A 27,375-nucleotide genomic window follows, 5' to 3' on the forward strand; every position below is an offset into this window, starting at 1 on the left:
CACTTTTGCATACGGATGCGCGTATATCCCCACAAATGTACATGCTGTCTCTCCTTCCTTGCCCTACCTTCACAATGGAAGCTGCCAGAGAGCAGAAAGTATGTGCGACTGAGAGCTGTTTTCTATGAGACTGACTTCACAATTTATCAAACAGGCCACTAAGTGAAAAGGCTGGGATACTCTTAGAACTAAGAAAAGGAGGTGTGGGGAGCCTCCTTCATAGAGGGTTTCCGGCACAAAAATGGAGCAAACACCCGGGGCGGGTGTAAAAGGGACTGGGGGAGGGGCTGCGGGTCCGGCTGTTGGGCGGCTGGGCCCCCTTTCCGACCCCTGGAGATCGCGGCCCATGCTACCAGCCCAACACGGCTCCAAGCGCCGGGGTTACGAAGGAAGGAGAAGTCGTCCCTACTCTCAGAGTCTACAGGAAGGAGAGGTCAAGTGCCCAACTGATGACACGAGAAAGTGGCCGCCCCGTAAGGACGGTCTCTTTCTGGGCAACGGTGGGTTCTCTATGGATGGCGGTCCCCAGACAGGGATGCTCTCGGGCTCTCACTCTCTCTGGGGAGGGTCCCTCTCTTTGTGAGGGGGTTTTCTCCTCAAGGTGGGGGTGATCTCGACCGAGTCCCGCCAGACGCCACGCCGGAGGGTCAGTACTGCTCCAGGAGTCCACCAAGAGCCCCGGTCGCCTCCTGCCCCGGCAAAGCAAGGGTGGCCCGGGCGGGGCTGGCGAGTCTCTCCCGGGAGGCAAACCCCTCTCTCGGGCCGAAATGAGCTCGGCGGGAGGAGCGCGCCGGCGCCCGGGGGCCCCAACGCCGCCCCACCCCGCCGGGGCCCGGGGTCCGAGCGGAGGAGACAGGCCTTGGCCGGCCCCGCACTGACCTGTGACGCTGGCCCGCGTGACGCGTTGGATGATGGCCTTCATGGCGGCTCCGTCCCACCGAGGGCGGCCCAAACAGGGACAAGGGAGGCGGCAATGGCACCTGGCCCGCTCCCCTCTCCTCACTCTACACCTCCACCTCCTCCTGTTCCTCCTCCTCCTCCGTCTCCCTAGCGAGTCCTCCCCATCGGCCCACGCTGCGCCGGCGTCTCGGCGGCCCCTGCCGCCCTCTAGGGGCCACCCCCGGCAGCGGTAGCGCCCGCGTCCGTCCTCAGGTGCGGCGCTCACCTGCCTGGCAAGAGGCGGGCTGAGCTCAATCCCCGTTCCGTTGGGGGGTGGCGCGGGGAGGCTCGGAGCAAGCCCCAGTCGCAGCGCTGGGAGCGAGAGAACGCAGGACTGGCGGAGAGCGCCTGGCTCATACAGTTAATGCAACACCGATTATTTCAAACAACTGTGATTTCGCTAGTATCGTTGGGGTGACCTACTTAGGTCATCAACGTGGAAAAGATGAAGAACAGCAGCAAAGTAAATGTATGGGTATAGTATTTTGTGAATGATTTTTTTAAAATAAAAGTTTGGGGTTTAGGTCACCTACTAAAAACATAAGCCCTCCACACTTTGGCTTTAAGACTTGTCTGACAAAAACAAACAACAAAAAAACAGGGCCTTTTCAACAAGTCATCGAAATTTGGGTGACTCAAATATTCCCATCTTCAAATATTTGAAGGGCTGTCCTATGGAAAACAAATTTGTTCTGTTTAGCACATGCCAGAACTGAAAGAAATATATAGAACTTGGAAAGAGTCCAATTTGGGCTTGATATTGGGAAAATATATATTAAAAACAAAGACTTGGTCTCATAAAAATCTTCTCTGGAAGAAGATTCAAGAAAAATTAGATAGATGCAGAGAGAGACGGTCTCCAAACTACAGACCATGGTCTCCTCACAAAAGCCATTGCTCATGTGACTCGGGGCAAAACATGTAACTTGTGGCCCTCAATTTCCTCATCTGTAAAATGGGAGGGTTAAACTAGATAACTTCTAAGAACTCTCCAAACCTAAATCTGTGATCCCTATGGTTTTTCTTCAGATATTGGTGAGATTACATGGCTGATTTTCCTTTCAGTTCTGAATTTGTCATTTTGTCATCCATGAGGACAATTTAACCAATTCTATTCAAAGAAGCATAGATTAGTAATAGGTTAAGCAGTTTAAACGAAATAAGCTTATTTAGAAGCTTCATTCAGGGAAATCAGATCTAATCTGAGTTATAAATCAATAAGAATTTCAATTAATGAAAACAGCATTAATTGAAGACTACTTCCTTTGGCTGCTTCTTGGGATTTCCTGATGAAATTCAAGATATCACTCAATATTGGGGAAGCCACTGATTATTCTGGGCAAGCTAATTGGAAGCAGGCTAGAGGTGACAACTGAAAGTAGATTAGTGACAAAGAAAGTTCATGTTGCAATTTTATTTCCTATACTGTGCAGTTGCACAATTAAACTGTATAAGCAAGAAAGTCTATATCCTGGGGAAAAAAAAACCCAGTAACATTAATCATTCGGTCCCACTTGTCTCTTTCACTTTGGAAATCCTTAGGTGTCTTCACTTCACAAAAAGTTGGAAAGGATCACTAAAATTTGGAGAGAAAGAATTAAGAATAGATGGAGGGGGAAGAAAATTACTATTGGTGAAACTGTGAACTGAGCCAACCATTTTGATAATTGCCTATACCTTTTGACCCAGCAATCCTACTGTTAGTTCTGTTCTCCAAAATGGTTAAGGAAAAAAGAAAACATTCTAAAATATTTATAGCTGCTCTCCTTGTGGTGGAAAAGAAATGGAAATTTCAAAGATGTCAGGTGGAAGATAGCTAAACAGATTGTACATGATTGTGATGGAATATTTCTGTTATAAGAAATGAGCTCATTGATTTAAGAAAAACATGGGAAGACTTGCAAAAGAACATTGTGCACAGTAAAAGCAATATTATTTTTTTTTTTATTTGAGTGATTAAGTACTAAAAATACTCAAATCAACTACTTCCTATGAAGAAAGATGCTATCTACCTCTAAAGAAAGAACTGGTAAATTATACATCTTCCATACTAATTTGTATCTTTTGGTAGCCATCTCTAAAGTTGGATGGGAAGGGAGGGAAAATATATTTGAAAGTGCACAGAGAATAAAAGAAAAGTTAGGAGGCATTAAAAAGCATAACAGCTTTGAAACCAAATTGTAGTACTTATATCATTTTTCAAAAAAAAAAATAAACTGAAATTTAAATTCATATTATAGAGAATTCTTTATATTGTGCTGTGTACATGGAAATGTTCCTTTTTTGTCTTTAAGTTCAAAATGAATAAAAATTTTATGAAAAAAATTAGAAAAGGCAAGAACAAAAGGAACAAAAAAAGGCAAAAGTGAATACAATAACTTGTTTTAAGTTACTAAATGATCAACCCTATGAAACAAGTCAGCCTAATTCTGTAACAGTATTTTCTTAACTGAACTATTATTTCTATTTTGCCATCTGTAAATAAGAATATTTCATTTAATGACTCTGGGAGGGAGGTTAATACCAGTAAGATAAAGTATGTCAAGGCTATCAGCATCTTATAGGGAAAAAATGAATAGAAAATAGATTTATTATGGACTTAGTATGTGCCAAGCACTGCTAATTTCAGGGGATACAAACACAATCAAGTCAGTTCCTGCCTTCAAGAAGCTTACAATCTACTAGGAAAAAACAGCACACTTTGGATAGAGGTATAATGTTTCAGACAAGGAGGTTGGGACATGATGGTGAATAAAGTAAAGTAATTGATTGAGATGTTGATCATTGATATAGGGGAGGATTGGTAAATGCCATTCCCAGGATGGAAATGACCACAAGTAGTGAGGGATCTGATAATGAGCAAGGGAAAGTGAAATGCTCACCAATCAGAACCTTGGATTACAAATCTGGAGCCTTCAGTCTGGATGAAAGTAAAGGCTGGAGGTTTCAAAACCATGAAGTACAAAGATACTTAAAAGTTTCAAATGCTTTCCCATTTAGCTTAAATTATGCTCCTAAACAAAAATCTATAAAGAACCCATTATTACCTCCATAAATACCAAGATTAACAGATTTCTCTTGATCTTCAGTCTTGAATTGGCTATTGAATATTTTTTAAATTAACTAAATTACTCAAAAAAGGGAACATTTCTATATACCCAGCAGAATACAAAAAGATTATTCTCTATGAAACTAAATCTTTATTCCAGACCACTTGATTTTTAAAATGTTACATATATGTCTATGTGAAATGCATATTAAATAAATTCATGTTTAAATGAAATTGAGGTGCTAATCACTGGCCCCTAATAAATGTAGGGAATATAAATCATAGGAGCTAAAACCTGTGGTAGCAAAGACAAATCTGTTATGGAACTCTGAAGGGATCTGTATCAAACCTGGTCCTGATAGAGTGGGACCAGAGCTCATACAACACATATGATAGGTGTAAGGAACAAAGGTCTGAACTTTTTTAAGTCAGGAAGAAACTACTGAGTTATCTTCTCAAAGTTGTTTTGTTATAAAACAGCAATTATAAAGCAATTTGTAAATCTTAAAGCACTATATAAATACAACGTATATAATTCTGCCTATTACTTTCATAACTACACTATTTAGCTATGCTTTCTTTTGAATTTCCTTATGTACATTGAAAAATGTTTCAAAGGCACTGAGTTTAAGAAACGATCCTTGCTCTCAAGGAGGTTATAAAACATATAAAAAATAAATACAGGGTAGTTAAGGACACAAGTTGTTGGATCAAGAATGTGCAGAAGGTGGTACTTGATCTCAGACAGTGTTTGTGAGATGGAGAAGAAAGTTCCGAGGGACACCCAGTGCAAAGGCAAGGAGAGAGAGGATAAAGTGCCATCTGCGAGTAACAAAGACCAGCAAAGCTGAAACTTAGAGCTCAGGAAGATTAATACAAAAGTCAAGAAAAATAGGCTGTGACCAGACTGAGAAATAAAAGACAAGTTTTATTCTAGAGTAATAGGTAGCCACTGGATTTAATTGAGAAGGAAAGTGATATGACATCACTTTGGCAGCTTTATAGAGGATTGGGAAGTGCTTTGAGGTAGAGAGATTAATTGGGTCAATCCAATGCTCCATGTAAGATAGATGACAGAATCTGACACTTGACTGATAATGTAGGGTAAAAGAAAATGGAAACATTTACTTAGCCCTTATGTCTTAGGTGCTAGGGCTTTTTTAAAAAAGAGCAAACATGCTTTGTGCTCAAACAGTTGGCAATCTAATGCCTAAAACTATTGTAGGGGACATGCTGGACCCTGACCTTGGGTGCTGGAGCAGTTTATAAAAATTACTAACATTTTCTAAAATCACTAACATAAGTATGTTTAGATTTACTGGATCCATAGAAGAAACACTTACCCAGTAAACTGTTCCTTGAATTCAGGTAACCAAGTTGAACATAAATATTTGGACTTGTTGGACCCAGAGAAGGAACACTTGCCCAGGAAACTCTTCCTTGAACCCAGGTAACTAAATTGCTGTTTTGACTGTTTTTAACAAGTTACTATCTGACAAAAGATTGCTGTTGGCAGCCTTAGCATTCCTAACATGGCTTCAAGCAGGAATTCTGGTATATAAGCTTTCTACCCCTGTCCCTAATTACCAATTAGTTCCCATGCTATTTGGCCCAACCACTTTGGCAAAATAAAGCTCTGACTCAAAAAAGAATACTGTGCAAGTGTTCTCACTTCTCCAAACCAAACACTAATATGCACACGATTACTAAACATAATTTTATTTCTTTGATATCTGCAATGCACTTCAATATCTTATACTGCCTCAGGTGAACAGTCATCATTATGTAAATATTAATATTATAATAGATCTAGGAAACTGCACTGAATCTGTATTTAATCGATGGAGATTATCAGTGAATCATAGGATCTAGAGCAGGGTACTTCAGTAGACCTCTTATTTCTTCATTTTACAAATGAAAAAACTGAGGCCTATGTAGCTTTAGTGACTTGTCCAAGGCCACATAAGTAGGATGTATCAAAAGGTAGGGTCTAATCCTCAATCTTGTGATTCCAAAACCAGTATTATTTCCCCTATATTCTACTGTCTCCTACTCAGACTATCTCTATTCCTATTTCATTAAATATTTTCCAATTACATTTTTTAAAATTTTGAATTCCACATTTTCTCCCTCCTGCCCTTCTCCCAGTCCTTGAGAAGGCAAGCAGTATATCAAAGATACTGATGAAATCCTATAAAACATAAAAAGAAAAAAAAATTGCTGAAATAGTAGATAGCTTTAAAAAAAAAAAAAAAAAAAACTTAACAAGTGTTTACTATGTAGCCCAGCATTGTGTTAGGTCAGTTCCATTATGCTGCTTTCAGACTACTCTGAAAGTAATTCATTTGAAAAATATTTCTTAGAAGCAGCCAAGTAACATAATGGATAAAATGCTCAGCTTGGAGTCAGGAAGTCCCAATTCAATTCAATTCATTTATTATCTGTATGACCCTGAGCAAGTCACTTAACCTCTATTTGTCTCAGTTTCTTTATCTGTAAAATAGTGATAATAATAGCACCTGTTTCAGGGTTGTTGAGAGGATCAAATGAGAGAACAATTGTAAAGAGCCTAGCACTGTGCCTGGCACAAGGGTACTAATAGTAGGGACTAATAAACGATTGTTCCTTTCCTTTCACCATATGATTTAATTTCCTTAAAAATACTTCATTGATAAGCATATCAGTTGAGTAATCTATAAAGGAGAATTCAAATATCAACAAGATCATAATATCACCAATCCACCCTCCTTCTCCTCCTCCAATTTATGGTATTGTACTGGAGGATCCTAGTTAACATTGTACTTGGTCTTTTAAGCCTTTGAAGGCTTTATAACCTAATTCAGAACATATTTACAAAATCGCCTAGTCAATGTTACTTTAACTGGAAGAGAAGAAAGACATGGAGAGGTGCTTACATCAAACATTAAATAATCCATTAAACTATATATCATTGCACCATAAAAGAAAATTACAGCTATAATGAATGCATTTTCAAAATACTAAGCTTAACAAAATCCTATTTCAACAATTACCTGAGATAACTGCAGAGGCATATTTATTACTGAAATGCAAATATAGTTGTCTCAAGGAAAATATTTATTGTATAGTATTACAGTAAAATTAGACATAAACATTATATAGGTTTACATATTTTTGAACAAACTTAAGCTTTTAAGTAAATTCTTCTGTCAAATTTATACACCATGCCAAAATCCTGATTTGAGCATTCAAGAAATCAGTCATTCTGATGGACCAGGCCCATTACTCCATGATTTCCAGTAGTTGTAGAATCTAGTACTAAATGGTATAAAATTTTCTTTATATGTCACAATTGTTTCCACATAAAATCCTCTTCTGTTTTCAGCCTTCTCAACAGAGTCTTCGTCTTTAAGTACCTCTTCATTGGCTAAGAAAAGAATTATAAATCTCAATCAATACAAGTAGATAAACTGAGACTATGAAAATAGATTTTAGACTTTTATTTAAAAACAACACCAATATTATAAATCTTCAAGCTACTAATATTTATTGTTGCCATATACATTAATTTGATAAGCATGGGAAGGATTGGTAAACACTTCTAAAGAAAAGAATTTTTTTTTCTCCAAACTTAGTGCTTCAAACTATATTGGTTATCAGGGGCCTTAAAGAATTTGATTGTGAATTAGATAACATCAATCTTTAGCCCCTTTTAATTTTTACTTTGAAACTCTTTACCTTTTACTACCATCTACTGAAAAACTGGGCATACTAATTTGAGTTTAAATAGTAAATTTAAAGGGAGCAGTTCCCAACCTCTATTAGACTTTCTGTATATAAACAGTAAATTTTAAAAAAATACATTTTATTGCTATCTTTTGTTTTTATACAGCCAAAATTTCCAATTGCATCCTTTCTTCTTTCCCACCCTTTATCCCAGAGAGTCATCCTATATAACAAAGACCTGTTTTTAGAAAAAAAGGGAAAATCCTACCCAAACTGATCCAAAAAGCAAAAAGAGATAATATATATAAATGATACTATGTCTAAATATTTAACTACTCTTAAGAGAATTAATCTGAATTTACAGTACAATAGATTTAACATTGGAAGAGCCTAAAAGGTCATCTAGTATAACAAACTATTTGCAGATGAGAAAACTAAGAACAGGTCAATTTATGTCTACTTTTAACAGTGAAAGTATTCCTGAACTATTTTTCAGTCTTTTTTCCCCCAGGGCCAATAAATCAATCCCTTCCCTATCAAACCTGGTAGAAATATAGGGGATTCATTTTTTATTTTTTGCCCACTGTCATAACAAACCATAACTATATACCTTTCTCAAAGGAATCCAGTTTTTACTTTTTAATGTTTTTGTTTTCTTTTTGTTCTGGTTCTTTTGGTTAATTGTCCAATTTGCTGATCCATCCCTCCTTATATTTCTGAAAATGTTTAGAAATATGAAATTTCCTCTGAGGACTACTTTGGCTACTATGTTACCTCGTTGCTGTTATTACCTTTAATCAAGTTATTTTCTCTCCAGTTTATGATTTGACTCAACTGTTCTTGGAGATAAAATTATTTCTTCTAGCATCTCTGAAGTAGATGTGTGACGGACTACTACTATTACTACTACCAACAATAATAATATTTATATAGTACTTACTAAGTGCCAGGCATTGTGCTAAGCTATACAGGGATTACCTCATTTGGTCCTCATCACAACCCTGGGAAGTGAATGCTGTAATTACTCCCAGTTTATAGATAAGTCAATTGATGTTAAGGTTAAGTGAGTTTCCCAGGGTCACACGGCTAATAAATGCTTGAGGCCGAATTTGAACTCGGGTCTTCCTAACTTCAAGCTCAATGCCGCCGCCGCCGCCGCCTAACTCGAAGGAGCAAGTCTCACTCATCACCATTCAGAGGTAGTCCCACCATATCGAGCCTCGAGGCCAAGAGGGAGGAGGTGGGAACGGCGGGGAGGGGGAGGGGGTAAAAAAGAGCTGCGCTGACAGAGGCATTAACACTCGCGGCCCTTGAGAGGGGCTCCTCTTGTCTCCTTTCTCCGCACCACGCCTCCCTTTTACAAATGAGCAAACTGAGGCTCGACGAGGTGAGTGGTATAAGACCGCAGCGCTGATCAGCATCAGAGACAGGATATTAGCCCAGGTCTCTCAGACTCCCCACCAGCTGCGGGTCCTCTCCCTCCCACCGGGGGAGGGGGGGGAGGGGAAGGGAGGCGCTCACCCCGGGAGCCCACCCCGGGAGCCCTCTGTAGGTACCTAGTGCCTGCTTCCTCTTCCAAGTTGAGAAGCAAATGGAGCCCACCAAGGTCCAAGCCCCAGTGGCATAGATTAAGGACATCCGCCGGTACCAGACGGAGGCCACGAACTCCATGACGTCCCGACTAAGGAACACAACCACCGTCTTCAGAGAGCAACCAAGCGCCCTAGGGCCTAGCCTGCAAGGTAGACAAGGCGCAGGCGCGTCAGTGGCAGGCCTCCTGATTGGCGTAGTTCCCCACCAATGAACACCTTCGGGATGCATTGCATCTTGGGAAATGTAGTCCGTTTGCAGAAACGTGTAAAACCGAAAGCCACCTTTTAATAGTTAATTATAGTGAAAACTTCTCAAAAGAATTGAAATCTATGAATAATTATACGGAAGACTAATACATACCACTAACTACTACAAATTTCTAACATGAGAAATGCAATTCTAATCTGGAGGCTTCACTTCATACCTAACAACTGGCAGAGACGACAAAAGAAGGCAAGTCAAATGTTGAAAGGATTATGGAAAAATAGTTAATCAATACGTTTCTCCTCGTTTGTTATTTTTAAAAATACAATCACATAGGAAAGCAATTCGGAATTATGCAGCAAGAGAACAATGGCATATTAGGAAGGAAAGCAGATTGGTTTGGGAGATGTTCTACTCACCTATTAAGGAATGATTTGGTGGTTAAAACAAAATAACTACTTAGAAGTGGTGCTCATAATCAGCAATGGTGTCATCAGCACCATTTTAACCTGTGAAGTCACCACTCTCCCAAACGAGCCTAGGAATGACTCCTTTAAAGCAGGATTTCTTAAATGCAAAATCCTCCCTCCGGGCTTATTTTAAAAGAACATAATGGAATTAACCATGGGTATGTATTTAACTGAGCTACCTGAATTCAGTGGCAAGCCCCACCAGGATCCAAGGGCCCAGCTAAGCCATTAGTACTCGATGGCTGAGTGCAAAAATTCAATTTTTTTTTTTTTTTGTCGTTTTGGGTTTTTTTTACCTTTTTAACATTCGAAATGAACTCATTTCATGCCTCATAATGAAATCAAACCAGCTGTTCTGAAAAAAGCACTGGATTGGGAGCAAGAACACCAGGGTTTTTGATCCTTTGATCCATTTACTGTCTATCTGATGTTGTGTAATTCACTTCCATCTCCTCATTTATAAAAGGTTTGGCTACTTTTTTTTTTTTTTTTTTGGGGGGGGGGAGTCAGTTGGAGTTGTGATTTGCCCAGGAAATGTCTGAGGGCAAATTTGAACTCGGGTCCTCCTGACTTCAGGGCTGGTGCTCCATCCACTGCACCACCTAGCTGACTGGCGGCTATATAATTCTTAGTATCCAAATTTCTGACTTCAAGGATAGGGCAACTCAATTATTTCTTCCTTCATTCCCCTTTCTTCCCCCCCAATAAATTCCTTTAAGAGCAAGACTTGTTTCATTTTGGTCTTCATATTTCCATCATCTAGTACAATGCCTGGCAAACAATTTTTTTCATCTTTTTTTAAACAAATTTTTCAGTCAAGCAAATGTCTTCTCTTGTTCCTACCTCCCTCCCTCTCATTAAAAAGAAAAAACTTATTACAAATATATATAGTCAAGCAAAATAAATTTATATATGAACATTAAAAAAGTCTCATTTTTCACTTGTCAATAAAGATAGCATGTTTCAAGAGTCCTCTGGAATTTGGTTGGTCACTGCATTGATCCAAGATGGAGTTGTCACAATATTGTTATTGTATAAATTGTTCTCTTTGAGTCAGTTCATATAAAACTTCCCAGCTGTCTCTAAACTCAGTAGTTCCCAGCTTTCTCATTGTGAATGGTTGAAACAAACAGTTGCTCCAAACCCAGTAGTTATCCACATCTCAATACATCTTGAGTTAGCATATGAAATTAAATGAACTTGAGGGATTTTATAGAAGCTGCAGATGTCACAATCTTTGATCAAATACTTAACCCAAATTTTACAATAAGGTACTGTAAACACCTCATAAAAGAGAAAGACAAATTTCAGACTTCCCTGGTATAAAGGGAGATCCAAAAGACTACAGATTTTTTCAGATCAGGGGGGTAACTGCACCCCTACCCCTGAGATGTGGATCACTGTACTCTCAAAGAACTGCGTCAAAGTCAAATAGAAATGGGACCACTATATTATATGGTTTAAGGATAAGGGAAAAAGTTGGGATAAATAAAATCCTTGTCTTCATGAAATGGAACAAAGTATTGTCTTTAACTAAAACATTTATTCCTATTAGTACAGCACTACGCCAAGTGCTGGTGTTAACAAATAGAAAAATAAAATACATGTAATCTCTGTTCTCAAGGTAACAAGATAAGCCAACTCAAATAGAGGCTCTAGTTTTTACTGTCTTGTGCTCTTATATGGTGCATAATTGTGAATCACTTTCCAAAATGATTGTATTTTTAAAAAGCTTCACCAAAAATGTACTACCTATTTTCCCACAACCCTTTCAACACTAATAGCCTTCTTTTGAATATGTACTTAACAATAACCATTGGGAAAAGACTATTAGGGGATCCTAAAGTCTGTTAGAGGTTCTCAGACACCTCTTGGTGATAGGAGAGGGGAAGGGAGAGTGGCTTTCAACCACACAGGGACGGAATGGTAGAAACTGGCCAAAAAGGTTGAGTATAAGAGGAAATGCTTAGGTCGGCAGAATTGCCATCAGCTTCATTTTATCTCAATGCCGTCCCCCTGCCAGTCATCTAAAAGGGAGACTAAACGGTGTTTTTGGCCCTAGAACTTATTGAGTAGGCCTTACATGGATATTTAGTTGTGAGACGAAATCTCCTACTTGAAGAAGACTGTTCTTACTGACATGGCCCAGACGAGAACAAGACAGGTCCTTCCTTAAAGAGAAAGCCAAGGTTTTTCCTCACTCCAGAAGCAATTGGAGTTAAATAGCTTGCTCAGGGTCACACAGCTTAGTGTCTGAAACCACATTTGAAGTATGGTTGTCTTAACTCCAGGCCCAGCATTCTATCTACTGAGCCACCTGGCTTACCCCTAACTTTTTGTTTTGTTTTTGAGAGCTATTATTCTAATGGCATTACTACTACTTACAAATTATCTGGTAATCAACGTCAAAAAAAAGAAAAATACTTTTCTCTAGTGGCACGACTATGACAACCACTCATTACACTCTATCATCAGTCTTATTTCCCATAATCCAATGACCTCCTACTAGTTGTACCTCAACCTATCTCCTGATTCTGGGCATTCTCCCAAGCCTGGATCATCTTGAAACCTCCCAACTCCAAGTTTCACCTTGTCAGAAGCCCATTTTTGTGCTCCATTTTAGAGCCAAAGCAACCAAGGGGTGCCAAAATGCACAGAGATCTGGGTCTAAAGGCAGGAAGCCTTAATTAAATTCAGCCTCAGATGCTTACTAAGCTGTGTGACCCTCAGAGCATCATTCAGTCTCTGTCTAGCTGTTTCTTCACCAGTAAAATGTGGATAATAGCACTTTACTCTCAGGGGTGTTGTAAGGATGAAATGAGCTAATTTTAGAACACTTAGCAGAGTGCCTAGCACATAAGACTTTCATAAATGGTTCTTCCTTAGTGCCTATCTCTCAAATTTATCCTGTACTTTATCCTTCGTTCCATGCTGTCTCCTCCATTAACACTACAAATTCTTGAAAAGAGACTGTAGGGCTTTTTTTTGGAAGGGAGGGTAAGAGGATTGCCTTTCTTAGTGCTTAGCACATATGTGCAGCAATACACCAATAATAAATACTTTTAAATGCTTGTGGACTCAATTTAGAGATGTATTCAGATTGTACTTAATCCTTGCTTGGCACTGTCAAGGTGGCTCAGGGGACATCAGTTTGGACCTGGCCCCCTTAATCATGATATTCTAATGTGACACTACTGGCATGCTTTTCCTATTATCATTTAGAGGATAAAGAAAGATGAAGTTCAGGAAAGGTAAGGTAGGGACAGAGATTGGAACGGTGATCCCAATGATGTGTCAAACTGAGGCCAGAGGTATCAAATTTGTAGCCTGCAGGGATCTCCCTCTCAGTGTGAAACTCACCCCCCCCATCCCCACCCCATATGTAGTCCTTAATGAAAACTGGCACCTACTCTACAATCTTAGAGAAATGGCTGCCTAGGGCATTAAGCCAAGGAAACATGAGTAAGGAAGTTTTCCAAGTAGGACTGTTGACCCCATTTCTTCCTGGTACCAGGACCAGCGTTCTATACACAGATACATTGTCTCTCTAGGAAGTACATTATGGGTAATATGGGTAAATTCTCTGAACAAAACAACAGTAACTCAAGTTTCCTATAATACCTTTTTAGCTAGTACTCTCCTCATCCAGTTTATTTTCTTCATACCCATTATTCCTTCATTTGAGGGAGTTGCAAAAAGTTTTCCATAGTTTATACAGAATATAATAATGTTAGGATAAAGTAAGCTGATTAAAAACCTCTAAGTTCCAAAACATCAATGAACTATGTTACAGTTCATGAAAAAAGACAGAACAAAGTGATGAGTACAAATAAATTAAAAGTCAAAACTATGTAAAAAAAAAAAAAAACTGCTTTTGAATATATGGGATACATGATGACATTTTTAAAATCTTTACAATAAAGTAAAAGGAATGTAGTAAATGTTTCAAAAAGTTATGAACATAGTCTAGTTATTGTCTTCTTTCTTGAATATTCCTGCTACTTTCTCAATTTAAGAGGCACTTGATACTGCCAGTTTTTTCAAATGATCCATGAATACCTGCAGACTAACATCATCTGTTAATATTGGAGCTCCAGATTCCTGAAAAGCAAAAAATAAAAATATTTTAGGTTTTATTTTTTTTTTTTTTTTTGGATAAAAGAAATAATGAGATTATGGGCGAAGGGATTATTTTGTAAAACACACAACTCAGTAGGAACATCTAGTAGGTACTTTTGCAAGATGAGAATTCCATTGCAAACCTTTCCCTTTCTATTACAGAAATAATAGATAATTTAGCTTCCTATTTCCCCAAGGAAATTCCAGTGATCCAATTTGACCCAATCCAATTCAAAAAATATTTACTAAGTTTATCTATTTGCAGGACACTATGCTATGCATAGCTCACAAAGAGTTTGTAGTTTAGTTTTATGTCCCCTGATCTCACTCATTCATATCTATGACAGTCTGACAGGAAAGACATATATAAAAGCTATAATACATACATAAGTGAAACATAGAAGCAAAGAACAAAACACTATTATGTAAAAGCCATGGAAATAAGGTCATTATTATGGATATGTGATACGAGAAATTAATGTTGCAGCAGCAAATGAGATGGGCTTTAAAAGACACAGGAATTCAACTGGCAGGGAAAAGATGAAAAGATCAGGCTTCAAGAACAGGTTGAGCAAAGACAAAGAAAAGGATAGAACGTACCTGAATACAGAGTATACAGAAGAGAATTATGTGACATAGGTTAGAAAAACATAAATGGTTCTTCCTTCCTCCTTCCCTCCATACTTCTTTCTTTCCTTCCTTCTCTCTCCCTTCCTTCCTGATGCCAGTTCTTTCTGCTTCCCTTCTTAAGGATCTTGCTCTAGCAGTCAAGCCACCATTTCACTCCACCTTGTCATGATTCCTCCATTCCTCCCTAACAAATAGCTCCTTCCCATTTACCTGCAAAAACTTTCAAGTCATTCAAATCCAAAATCTATCATGTCTGGATTCCTGGATCCCAGCTCATTCTTCCTTTTCTGCTAAACTTCCAGAAAAAATTATCTACACCTGATACTTTACTTTACTCACCAAGTAATTTTTTTTTCTCAGCCCCTTGCAGATGTGACCAGCTTCACCATGATACTAACCCTGCTCTCTCAAAGGTCAATGACATCTTCATTTTTTCAGTCTCATCCTCTTTGACTTCTCTACAACCTGTGACACTAATCACTTTCACAGCCCCTTCAGTATAACCTCTCTTCTCTGGACTCTCTTCTCATTCTTTAGATTCCTCATCTCTTCTCAACTCTCACAGAGATATTTCCTAAGGACTTGCGCTTAATCATCTTTATTCTTGTTCCTGAGCAACTTTACTATTTACTACAGCTTCAGCTATGCAGATTACTCCAAACTGTTATCTCTGACCTCTCCAGCTGAATTCTCAATTTAACAAAGCACAGTACTAGCTGGAGAGCACACAAAGACAAAAGCAAAAGCCTCAACTCTAAAGGAGTTAACATTTAACTGGAGGTATATAACATAAAAGTTATAGTTAAGTTCTCACAACATAATGCAAAGTCTGTAAAAAGAAGAATGTCCCATTAAAAGCTTACACTCAAAATTATTTCCTGAGCTTATCTTTCCCTCTTAACTTGCTCTTCTTTATGTCTTGTCAGTAGCACAAATATTCACCCTAATTCCTGTGCTTAAAATCCTGATATTATCTTTAGATTCTCCCTTTTCTCTCCTCTAATAGTCAATTACCAAGGAGTATTATTATCATCATCATTATTCTCCCTCTTTAATTTCTCATTTCTATCCCCTCCAAATCCACACCCCTTCTACCTCATTTTTACAGGGCTCCTCTTACCACCTGCCTAAACCACCACTGTAATTTCCTGATAGGTCTTCTTGTCCTCAACTCCTACAATCTTTCTTACCACCTGCCTAAACCACCACTGTAATTTCCTGATAGATCTTCTTGTCCTCAACTCCTACAATCTTTCTTCATTCTTCAACACTGATGCTCAACTATCACTAGCGACCTCAAAAATCTCCATTGAAAAGTAAAGTTCCCATGACTCTGCTTGGCTATTCAAGGATCCCCTGGCATCAGTGTATCTTTTTTTTTTTTTTTTTTAATTATTAAAGGTTTTTATTTCCAAAACATATGCATGGATAATTTTTCAATACTGATCCTTGCATAGCCTTTTGTTCCAAATTTTCATCTCCTTCCCACCACCTCTTCCCCCAGATGGCAAGTAATTAATTCAATATATATCATACATGTTAAAATATATGTTAAATTCAATGTATGTAAATATATTTATACAATTCTCTTGCTTCACAAGAAAGATTAGATCAAAAAGGAAAGTAAATGAATAAGAAAACAAAATGCAAATGACCAACAACAAGAATGAGAATCTTATGTTGTAATTTACAGTCAATTCCCACAGTCCTCTCTCTGGATGCAGATGCCTCTCTTCATTACAAGACCACCGTAATTGGCCTAAATCACCTCATTGTTGGAAAGAGTCACATTCATCAGACTTGACCATCTTATAGTCTTGTTATTGCTGTGTACAATGATCACCTGGTTCTGCTCATTTCATTTAGCATCAGTACATGCAAGTCTCTCCAGGCATCTTTGAAATCACCTTGCTGATCGTTTCTTACAGAACAATAATATTGCATAACATTCATATACCATAACTTATTCAGCCATTCCCCAACTTATGGGCATCTATCCACTCAGTTTCCAGTTTCTTTGCCACTACAAAGAGGACTGCTACAAACATTTTTGCACATGTAGGTCCCTTTCCCTCCTTTAAGATCTCTTTGGGATATACTAGTAGTATAACTGTAGAAACACTGCTGGATCAAAGGATATGTACAGCTTGATAACTTTTTGAGCATATTCCAAATTGCTCTCCAGAATGGTTGGATCCATTCACAATTCTACCAACAATGTATCGGTGTCTCACTTTTCCCACATACCCTCCAACATTTGTCATTATCTTTTCCTGTCATCTTAGCCGATCTAAGAGGTGTGTAGTGGTACCTCAGAGTTGTCTTAATTTCCATTTCTCTGATTAACAGTGATTTAGAGCACCTTTTCATATGACTAAAAATGATTTTAATTTCTTCATCTGATAAATGTCTTATCAAATCCTTTGACCATTTATTAATTGGAGAATCGCTTTTTGTAAATTTCAGTCAATTCTCTATATATTTTAGAAATGAGGCCTTTATCAGAACCCTTAAATATAAAAATTTTTCCCCAATTTATTCTTTCCCTTCTAATCTTATCTGCATTAGTTTTGTTTGTATAAAAACTTTTTTAGCTTAAGATGATCAAAATTATCTATTTGGTGTTCAATTATGAGTTCCAGTTCTTCCTTTTTAACAAATTCTTTCCTTCTTCACACATCTGAGAGGTAAACTATCCTATGTTCTTCTAATATCCCTCTTTATGTCAAAATTTGAACCTATTTCAATTTTATCTTGGTCTAGGATTTTTAGGTGTGAGTCAATGCTTAGTTTCTACCATACTAATTTCCAATATTCTCAGCAGTTTTTGTAAAATAGTGAGTTTCTCATCCCAAAAACTAGGGTCTTTGGGCTTGTTGAATACTAGTCATTGACTATTTTGTTCTGTAAACCTAACTTATTCTACTAATCAACTACTCTATTTCTTAGCCAGTACCAAATGATTTTGATGATCGCTGCACATCCTTTTTAAGTCTGGCACAGCTAGGCCACCTCCATTGGCATTTTTTTTCCATTAATTCCCTTGAAATTCTTGAGCTTTTGTTCTTCCAGATGAACTTTGTTTTCTAGATCTGTAAAATAATTTCTTGTATGGCTCAGTCTATCTTTCTATCATATTACTACCCTCTACTCACTTCAGAGCTCTAGCCAAACGAAACTAAAAATATCTCCTTACTCTATTCCCAATGCCTAGGATTTTCTTCTCTCGTGCATGCTGAATTCCTCTGAACCTAAAGCCATTGCTTCACCCAGGACTTCACAAATCACTGCACTGAAACTTGAAAACTACACTCAATATTATTCTAGTGTTATTGTGCTCTTACCAGCTTCATGACTGAGGACAGCATAATTTAGCTAAACTTTGCAGCTTTTTCCAGCACTCCTGGAAAGAGCCTGCTAAGCAAATAACGGAGTCTATGCATATGACAAATAAAAGAAAATATATCAGATTAATGCCTATTGATTAATCAACAGCATTTATTGATTATATTGTGTAAAGAAAACCATACCAGATGCTAGAAACATAAACATAAGCAGAACATAATTCTTAATTTGAGTTCACATTCCTTCTATATTTTTAAACTTCAAGAGAATGGCAACTGCATCTTCATGTGATTTCTTCCTCTCATATTCAACCAGTTACCAAAGAGTATTGTTATTATTATTATTATTCCTCTTTTTCATTTCTATTCCTCATATCCTTTTAGTACTTATTTTAATACTTATATTTAGTATATTAAAACACAATTTTGATATCTCACTGAAGTCAAACAAAAATAATAATTACCAAAGAAATTTAAAAGATTAAAAAGGGACATCTCTTAGAATTACCTTATTTGCTTCTACCCTGTTATACAACTGAGAAAGTTTTCAAAATAATTTACAAAAATTAATTCCAAACTAGATTTTCATAGACAATTCCAGTGACTTTTGGACAGATTTTTTGCAAATATCAGCTTTCAATGTAAACTTATCTTAGAGAAAATAATTATTCTATAATTACAGAAAATTTTTATTGTTCCTACATTTCTATTGTGAAGGTTCAGTATATGAGAAGAGAATTGAATTTAACATAATAATACTATCAGTGGGGGGGAGGAAGTGGAGAGACAGACAGATGGATAGACATAAAGACAATCAAATTTCACTTAAGGCAAAATCCACTAATCATCATCTGTTTTAGCAAAAACATTGCTATAATGGAGATAACCTGACAACGATATTATTGTGAAAATGTTAGTTTGGCCAACTCCTATTGTACAAATGAGAAAATAAATCCAAAGGTTAAATGATCGGACTGAGGTAATGCAAGATGGTAGTGTACTTGAAACTGATGGAAGAGAACATTGATTAGTGGTAGTGCTGGAGAATGCAAAAGGAGGGTGAGAAGAAGAGGTGAGATGATGATGGAATAGGAAAAGGATATCTAGTCTTGCCATAATTTTGGTAATTCAGTTCCTTACCTGTCCCCAAGGATACAAATTATTGTGTGTCTGAGATGGATTGACTTTCGACAAGAGGAACCGAGCCTTAAAAATATAAAAACACATTATTTAATGATTATAAATTTTATTTATGTTAGTGAGTACAAAGAATAATACCTGATATTTATGTTTACAAAGTATTTTCTTCATCACAACCTTGCTAAATTATTACAGCTATTATTATTATTTTCATCTGACATGAGGAAACTGAGGCTAAGAGTTCCTTTTCTGAGGATGCACTATTAGTAAGTAGAATTGAAATTTCTTTAACTCCAAAATGCACTCCCTTAGATTAAGCAGGCCATTAAGGACTTCCTTTTTTTTTTTTTCTTCCTGCTAAAGAACCTGTTTTCCTTAATCAGTAAAAATAATGACCACAATAATAACTTACACTTGTATGGTGCGTTCTAGTTTAAAAAGCTCTTTCTATATACTACTTTATTTAAGCCTTCTTACAGAATTTCTGGAGTTCAGCTGATGTAACTAATTATTCCCAATTTACTTTTGGAAAAAAGTGAAGCTTATAAAAGATGAAGTGATTTAAGTATGGTAATATATTCAATAAATGTCAACACTAAGGCTCTAAGAATCTTTACTAAATCCAGTTTTCTTCCATTTGGGTTTTAGTAATGAGAAACACTTTATTTTGCAAAATATTTCTCTATTCTTAAGTCAACTTCTCTAACTATAGCATTATAGCTATAATTTTTTAAAAGGCTATTTTGCAAGTTTACTTCAAAATCTTCATTTTATCAGCATATATTATTCTCTCTGCTCACATCTGCCACAATATTTCTGTATCTTAAGAAATGGTATTCAAGAGTTGTTGAAGCTAAAATCAAAATTTTTAACTTTCTGCTAACTTGGTGATGAGTGTCTCTGAACTTACCTGACTACCTCCATGTTCAGTGTTGATGTATCTTGGCATTGGGAATCGAGTTTGCATGATGTCTTGGGCATCATCCAATGGAGCTTGTAAAAGATGCTTGAAATTTTCATACTCAGGCATGTCCTGATAGCCAGCCTTACGCCATTGGGCTATGGTCTACATCCATAAAAAAAAAAAAAATTTAATGGGAAAATCCTTAATATCCTGTAAAATTTAATTTTCTATGAAACTTATCTGACATCCCAACAACAAAAGTGAAATAAATAACAATTTATTTCAAATAACAATTTATTTCAAACACCAATATTATAAGACAAGGAAGTAAAATTCTAATGTGATGATAAAGCACAAGAGACCCAAAGCATCCCACATCACAAAGGAGCTGATAATAACTACATTTAAATCACATAATCACAAAGAACCTTTTAAAATTTCCTAATGTAAAATCCTAAGCTACAAGTCAATACAGCACTTTTTAATTCCCAGAATTTCTAAGCTTTACCTTTGTTAACATGTTATAAATGAAACTGGGAAAAAAAAAACCTCATTGCATAATGTTTCTGTCCACACCCCAGAATCAATTCCCTCGCCTGACATTTTTGTCAAGAGTCTCCCACTTGAGTATTTTTTCTTCTCCAGTGTATTGCCTCTAGTCACCTTTTCAAACAATCTGTTGCATCTAGCCCTTCCTTTCTTTCTCAATCACTAGGCTAACTTGTTTTGTAATATAGCAGAAATATGCAAATAAATGAAGGCTGCACATGAAGAATAACAATTGTTTCAGTCTGGGGAACTTCTAAGTATGGTACCCATGTTCCATAAATACAGAATGCAACCTATTGATTGTTTTTCACCTAGAGAATTCCAGAAGTTAAATGAGTTGTCCAAGGTCACACTTCTAATAAATGCCAAAGGTGGAATCTGAACCCATGTCTTCTAAGTCCAGCACCCCCATCCATTCTACCATTGTCTCAGAGCAACACAGTAAATACTAGTTTAAGTTATGATAATTACAAAGATTTTTACCACCTAAAAATTCTGTAAAGAACATACTAGGAATCTGTTTAGAGGCCAGCTATTTGATCCCATGTACTAGCTTGGGTTAACTTCCTAATACAGTTGCCATATGTTTTAACTTGGACTACAGAAGTGCCTAGAAAGTCATTGACTGAAATGAGATGGTGGATGGGTCCTCATGACAACCAGACAGCAGCAGATACAGAACTGAACTTGGATTCAGAAAGACGAGGATTCAAATGGTGCCTCAGAAATTTACTTAGCTATCTGATCTTGGACTCATTCTGTCTCTTCAACTACAAATTTATAAAATGGAGATAATAGTACCTACCTCAAGGGATGTTAAAAGGATTGAATAAAGTAAGTAAAGGGCTTTGCAGATCTTAAAGCACTATATAAATTCTAACAATTACTATTAACTGATTGCTTCTCCTTTAAATCCATCAGAAATGGTGGCTAAAGCTTTTTAATTTAATTACTCAATTTATTCCTGCACCACATATGCTTTGTTGTCATTAGAACTCAGCATTTGGGTACATTTCCCTCAAAAAATCATGGTTTACTCTAAGGGAGTACATTTCCTGGGATCACAAATGAGCTAGAAATTTAAACCATTCTATCCTGGATAATGGCAGAGACAGTACTAGGAAAAGGAATAAGAGGTGTAAAAAGAACCAAAGTAAATACAAACCCTCACTTTTTTGTGATTATTCATTTTTCTAATGCTCTAAAAAGTCAACTATGCCTCTGATTTGGCAGGACTTTCAGGGTGTATGATGTACAGCATGAAAAGAGGGGGAAGGAATAAGCCTTTATTAAGTTCCTACTATGGTGCCAAACACTGCTGCACTATGCACTTTAGAAATATTGTGCCAGGAGACAGCTAAGTGGCACAGCAGATAGATAGCACCAGCCCTGAAGTCAGGAGGACCTGAGTTTAAATGTGACCTCAGACACTTAATACTTCCTGGCTGTGTGACCCTGGGCAAGTCACTTAACCCCAACTGCCTCAGGGGGGGAAAAAAAAGAAATACTGTGCCAACTGATCCTCATAATAATCCTGGGAAGGAGATGCCATCATCATCATCCCCATCTTATCAAAGAGGAAGCTGAGGCACAGATGAAGTGACCTGCCCAAAGTCACATAGCTATTAAGTATCTGAGGCAGAGCATGAACTCAGGCCTTCCCGACTGCAGGGGCAAGTGCCCTAAGCTAGACTATATCACCATCAAGCTGCCTCAGCATCCCCCAGAAGAGGAAAATCGATTATCAGTCACTTCTATAAATGGGCTTCTAGAAATCGAAGCACAACAAGAAAATAGTTCAGCTGGTGGTACAAGATTTAGAACAAGAAAGGGAATTTAATCTAACAGGAGTCTGTGTGGGAAGATACAAAATTGGGAAATTTCAGAGCCAGGAATTCCAATAGCACCTAATCCAATCCATTCTTCAAAGGCATTCTGCACTCTCAAATATCCTCTGCGTGAAGATTTAAGAGGAACATGTTATTTTCAGGGGCATCATATTTCACTTTTGGATGTTCTAATTATGAGAAAAGTTTTCTTTTTTTACACCAGGTCTAAGTTATATCCTATGCATTTTATTTTCAAGATTAGTTAATGTGGTTTGCATAAAAATCACCTATTCTTTTAGAATTCTTTTCTTTGGCTTTTCTTCTGCCAAATTTTCTTATACTCTATTTCTGTTCCATATCTGTCATTGTTTTTCAGAGCTTTCAATTCTTTATAAAGATTCTCCATTATTCATTCAATTTTTCCTATTGTGTTTACTCTAATTCTGCAATGAGACCTCTAATTTCTGAGCTAAATTCATTACCAATTTCTTCTTTTATGAATAGTTCCCTTTTGAATTATTCCTGGGATTGCTTGTTATTGTTACATGACTTTTAGGGAATCTACATGATTCTTTTATCAACACTATGGATTCACATTCTTTCATATTATGTTTTTCCACAAATATACTTAATTTTTTATGAAATTTTACTCATTTTTCCTATTTTTAGGTTTTTGTCTATTGATTTATCTGCTTGTATGCTAAACTTTTATTCATTTACTCTATATCTCCACTTATCTCCATATTTTCTTTTATTTCAGTTTTTTCATTACAGCCCTCTTACTCAATGCCAGTGATACACAGACATCTAAAGCTGCGTTGCATGATAGTTTCAAATATGAGAGTCTAAAAGAACAGTTTCTGCTTTAAATAACCCCTTAGGGAAGAACTGGCTCTAGATGTTTCCAGACCCTTTTCATCAAGCTAAATGCAATTTGGAAATATGAAAAAAATGACATCCCCTGAAAATTGTTCACAGTATGAAGATAACTGTTTTCTATCCAAGACTTACCAACCTCATCACCATTATCACTATTATTATTCAGGTCCTATCTGAAGTCTCAGAAATGTTCATAAAGAATAAGTCAGGCAAGTAACTATGTCACCTTACCTCACCAAGGTAGATGACAATTTGGAAAAAGGTATCCATCAGTAGAATTCTGTCAGCTAAAATACTGCTGCTGTCTAAAAGTACTGGCTGAGAAAAGAGTAGGGAGAAAAATTAAAATGATGAAATTATCAGAAAACTTTAAAAAAGAAAATTTTTATTGCCTACTAAATATTCACACTTTAATCTAGGTTTTACAAATGATTATAAAACTGAATAAACATTAATTTAAATGACAGATCTTTGCATTCTCTCTCAATTTGTGTATATTTTCTTCTTTCTGCTTGATAGTTTCAAATTTCAATAGCATAGATTAATATGCTAAATATATTTTTAAAAATCCCTGACCATTATGGAGAAAAAACAATAATAAACTGAGAAACCACTCTTAAGAGTCTCTGACCTCTGCTGAAAACTCTTTTTCAATTCCAGCTCCAGTCAGTCTGTCAGTAAATAAACATTAAAAACCTGACTTTGTGACAGGCCTTGCAGTTAGATGCAAAGAAAGGTAAAAGGCAGTCCTTGCTCTCAAGGAGTACAGAGTCAGATGAGGGAGGTGATAAGCAAACAACTATATAGAGATATATACAGGATCAATTAGAGATAATCAGCTAAAGGAAGGCAAGAGTATTGAGGAGGGATAAGGAAAGGTTTCTTGTAGAAAGTGAGATTTCAGCTGAGACCAGAAGCAAGCCAGAGAAGTCAGAAGGCAGAGATGAGAAAAAGCATTTCAGGAATGAAGGACAGCTAGTGCCATTGAAGTCAGGACATGGAGTATTTTGTTTGAGGAACAGAAAAGAGGCTACTGTATCGAGTATACATGGAAGGGATGATATGTAAGATTGAAAAATGGGGAGGGAGGAAAGGAGGACTTGCAGGGCAACAGATTTTGAAAGGCTTTGAATGCCAAACAGAGGATTTTATATTTTATCCTAGAGGTGACAGAGAGTTATTGGTGTTATTATATCAGACAGGTGATATGGCGAGAGCTTTTCTTTTGGAAGATTTCTTTGATGGGTGAGTGGAGAAGGGCGTGGAATAGAGAGAGTCTCTTGGCTAGGAGAGAAACCAGCAGGTTACTGTAATAAACCCAGTGTGAGATGAAGGGCCTGCATCAGTGCTAGCAGTGTCAGAGGAGAGAACACAAAGGAAGCAAGAGGCATTATAAAGGTAAAATCAATGGGCTTTGGAAACATTACTAATCCATTACTAAGAACTACATTTCCTTTCATTATATAATTTGTTCACAATATAAAGAAACCAATAGTGAGCGTCAGTGAAAAATTTTTTTTAGAAATTTACTATAAAAAATATTGTTAAGGTATTATAAAAAAGACAATTTAAAATGACTTATCATATAATTAAGTTCACTGAAAAAATCATCATGTAAGATTACTAAAAATAAATTTCATCAATTCGTACCTCAGGTGGACCATGAAAAGAATAAGAATAAAGAATAGGCTGGATCATGATGAGGGATTGGGTCAAATCTTGTCTGGCAAAATGATGCCGGTAATAAGATGATTCATCTGGACTGTTATTAAACACTTGAAGAAATGGGGATCTTCGAAGATGGAACATGAACTGCATATTCAAAGAAAAAATAGTAAATAAATAACAGTAGACAGGAAAAAGAAAGAAAATTAATGTATTGTAAAAGTTAATAAATGTTGTCTAGAATGATATCTGAATCATAAAGAAGAGACTAAATTATAGTCAGCATATTCTGTTTAAAAAAAATCAGAAAAGCACTTTTAACAAAAATTTTCATCCAATACATCTTTTTTTTATTGTAACCCTTTGGGAAAGAATCAGCTTTAGTGACCTAGAGACTTAACTTCTAAAGAATCAATTGTTCAAATTATTGGATAAACTTCTAAAGTGGAATAATTTAATGAGATATTTATTGCTTACCTGAGGATACAAAGAAAATGAATCTGACAATCTAAAAGAACTGGGGTCCTCTTTGTTATACTGTCCAAATTTCTGACACTGGTGGAGAAACATAAAACAAGTACAAGTTACTCTGATTGCATTAACAGTGATGACATTAGGGCTGCCCCTGCCCCTCTTTCTCACTGTGACACTTCTTTTCAATGTCACATGGATTCTGTGGTATATTCCTCTTTTCCCTGCTTCATCATGAACATTTCTTTGTGACTGCCTTATAATGTGGCTGCTGTCTCACACATTTTAATAAAGCTGTTCTCTCTACAGTCATCAATAACATCCTTCTTGACAAATCTAAAGAATCATTTAATCCTCAGACTTCTTGATCCCTTACTACATGTTTTCATTCACCATCTCTTTTTCTTCAAAAATTTCTCCAATGATCTAAGCTGGCTCCTTTTGCTTATATATTTGTGTTATATATATGACAATATAAATAAAATGTCATAAATCAATTTATATAAAAACAAATATAAAGGTTACATATAAATATTTATTCCCTTCTCTCCCCTTCTGTATTCTCCTTTTCTACCTCAAATTCAAGTCACAAATTAAATTAATGGCCTTTCTCCTAAAAGTGATATCCTTTCCCCCATCTCTCTCAATGATACCACTTTATTCTCAATCACCCCAGGTCTCACCTCACACTTTTAAATTATTTCTTACTCTTTTTTTTTTTTTAACTCCATATAATCAGCCTCTAAGCCGATTTTTTCCTTTAAAAATTTTCCTGCTTTATTACCCTAGTCCTAACCCTATCAAGTTATGCCTGAATTCCTACAAACCCCCCCAGCTGATCTGACAAGTTTCTCTTCTTTCTAAAACACTTTGTATACTAGTGGTACTATTTCCCATGTTTATACCCCTTGACATTATCTTAAAACTCTTTCCAAACCCCCCCCCCTCACATTCCAGCTAAGTCATTAATCTTTCTGATTCATTATTAGAGTGTCTTTTTGGCACAAACACTGGTAAAATGAAGACATAATCAAAATGTAGCTGTTCACACCTACCAGTCTGATTAATTGCCTGTCTAGCCATCGAAGAACATCAGGTCCCTCTTCTGATTCAGCTCTGAATACTCCAAGCCGAGCCATCAATACTGCAGCAGCTTCTTGGTCAAAAGCAGCTTCTATATGCTGGAACTGATTCTGTGCATCTGCCCAACTAGAAATTCCAGAATTAATTTAACGGTATAGCTCTGACTGACTCAATATATATATATATGTAAGAAAAAAAACTTAGAAAAAGAATTTATCTTGTAACATTTTTTTTTTCCTCAAAAGCTCAGTTTTTTAGGAACTTTGTCATATTATATTTTTGTTATCTTCAGTAACTGTTAAATTTGAACTTTTATCAGATTTACACGTTATCAATCAGTCATGCATCATCCCTGAAGACAATAAGTATTACTTCTATTTTTCTAAAGGAAATATACATAAGTAACCTGTCCAGTATTCTAAAGTAATAAGAGGAGAAAACAATACTAAATTGAAGGTCTCCAAAGTTCTAATAGTGTTCTATCCTCTAGACTGATATTACAAATAAGTTAAAAACATTTAACAGTTCATTAAATTGTTTTAATGGGTTGATTTAAAACACAGTATAAAATGAAGTAGTGATTTTTATTTGTTAACTTGGTATAATGATTACTAAGCAAGTGAATGCAGTAACTAATGAGAATAGTAATTAACATGATCTCTTCTGCAGATCAAGTCAAACATGAAAATTTGGCTCAAGATCATTCAGTAGAATTTTAACTATTCATTAATAAATAACAAAACCTTTATTCACAGGAAAAATTATTCATTAGCACAATATAACAACAAATGAGAAAATCTCA

General features: G+C 36.6%; 2 protein-coding genes across 3 annotated transcripts in view; both read right to left on the reverse strand.

Moving 5' to 3' along the window:
* Positions 1-1,108, reverse strand: part of DTD1 (D-aminoacyl-tRNA deacylase 1) — a 131,992-nt gene extending 130,884 nt beyond the window's left edge. The window contains exon 1 of the mRNA XM_012540124.2: positions 880-1,108. Coding sequence (XP_012395578.1) covers positions 880-922 — 43 coding nt within the window. The 5' untranslated portion in view covers positions 923-1,108. The remainder of the gene's footprint in view (positions 1-879) is intronic.
* Positions 1,109-12,268: 11,160 nt separating this feature from the next.
* SEC23B (SEC23 homolog B, COPII coat complex component) overlaps positions 12,269-27,375 on the reverse strand; it is a 34,113-nt gene continuing 19,006 nt past the window's right edge. For both annotated transcript variants that reach the window (XM_012540126.3, XM_003758148.4), the window contains exons 14-20: positions 26,546-26,699; positions 25,497-25,574; positions 25,005-25,166; positions 23,586-23,672; positions 20,104-20,259; positions 19,194-19,259; positions 12,269-14,061 (exon numbers count right to left, since the gene is read on the reverse strand). In XM_012540126.3, the coding sequence (XP_012395580.1) occupies positions 13,972-14,061; positions 19,194-19,259; positions 20,104-20,259; positions 23,586-23,672; positions 25,005-25,166; positions 25,497-25,574; positions 26,546-26,699 (793 nt within the window). In that variant the 3' untranslated portion in view covers positions 12,269-13,971. The remainder of the gene's footprint in view (positions 14,062-19,193; positions 19,260-20,103; positions 20,260-23,585; positions 23,673-25,004; positions 25,167-25,496; positions 25,575-26,545; positions 26,700-27,375) is intronic.

The sequence above is a fragment of the Sarcophilus harrisii genome, chromosome 2, assembly GCF_902635505.1.
Source record: "Sarcophilus harrisii chromosome 2, mSarHar1.11, whole genome shotgun sequence".
In the NCBI taxonomy this organism is placed as follows: domain Eukaryota; kingdom Metazoa; phylum Chordata; class Mammalia; order Dasyuromorphia; family Dasyuridae; genus Sarcophilus; species Sarcophilus harrisii.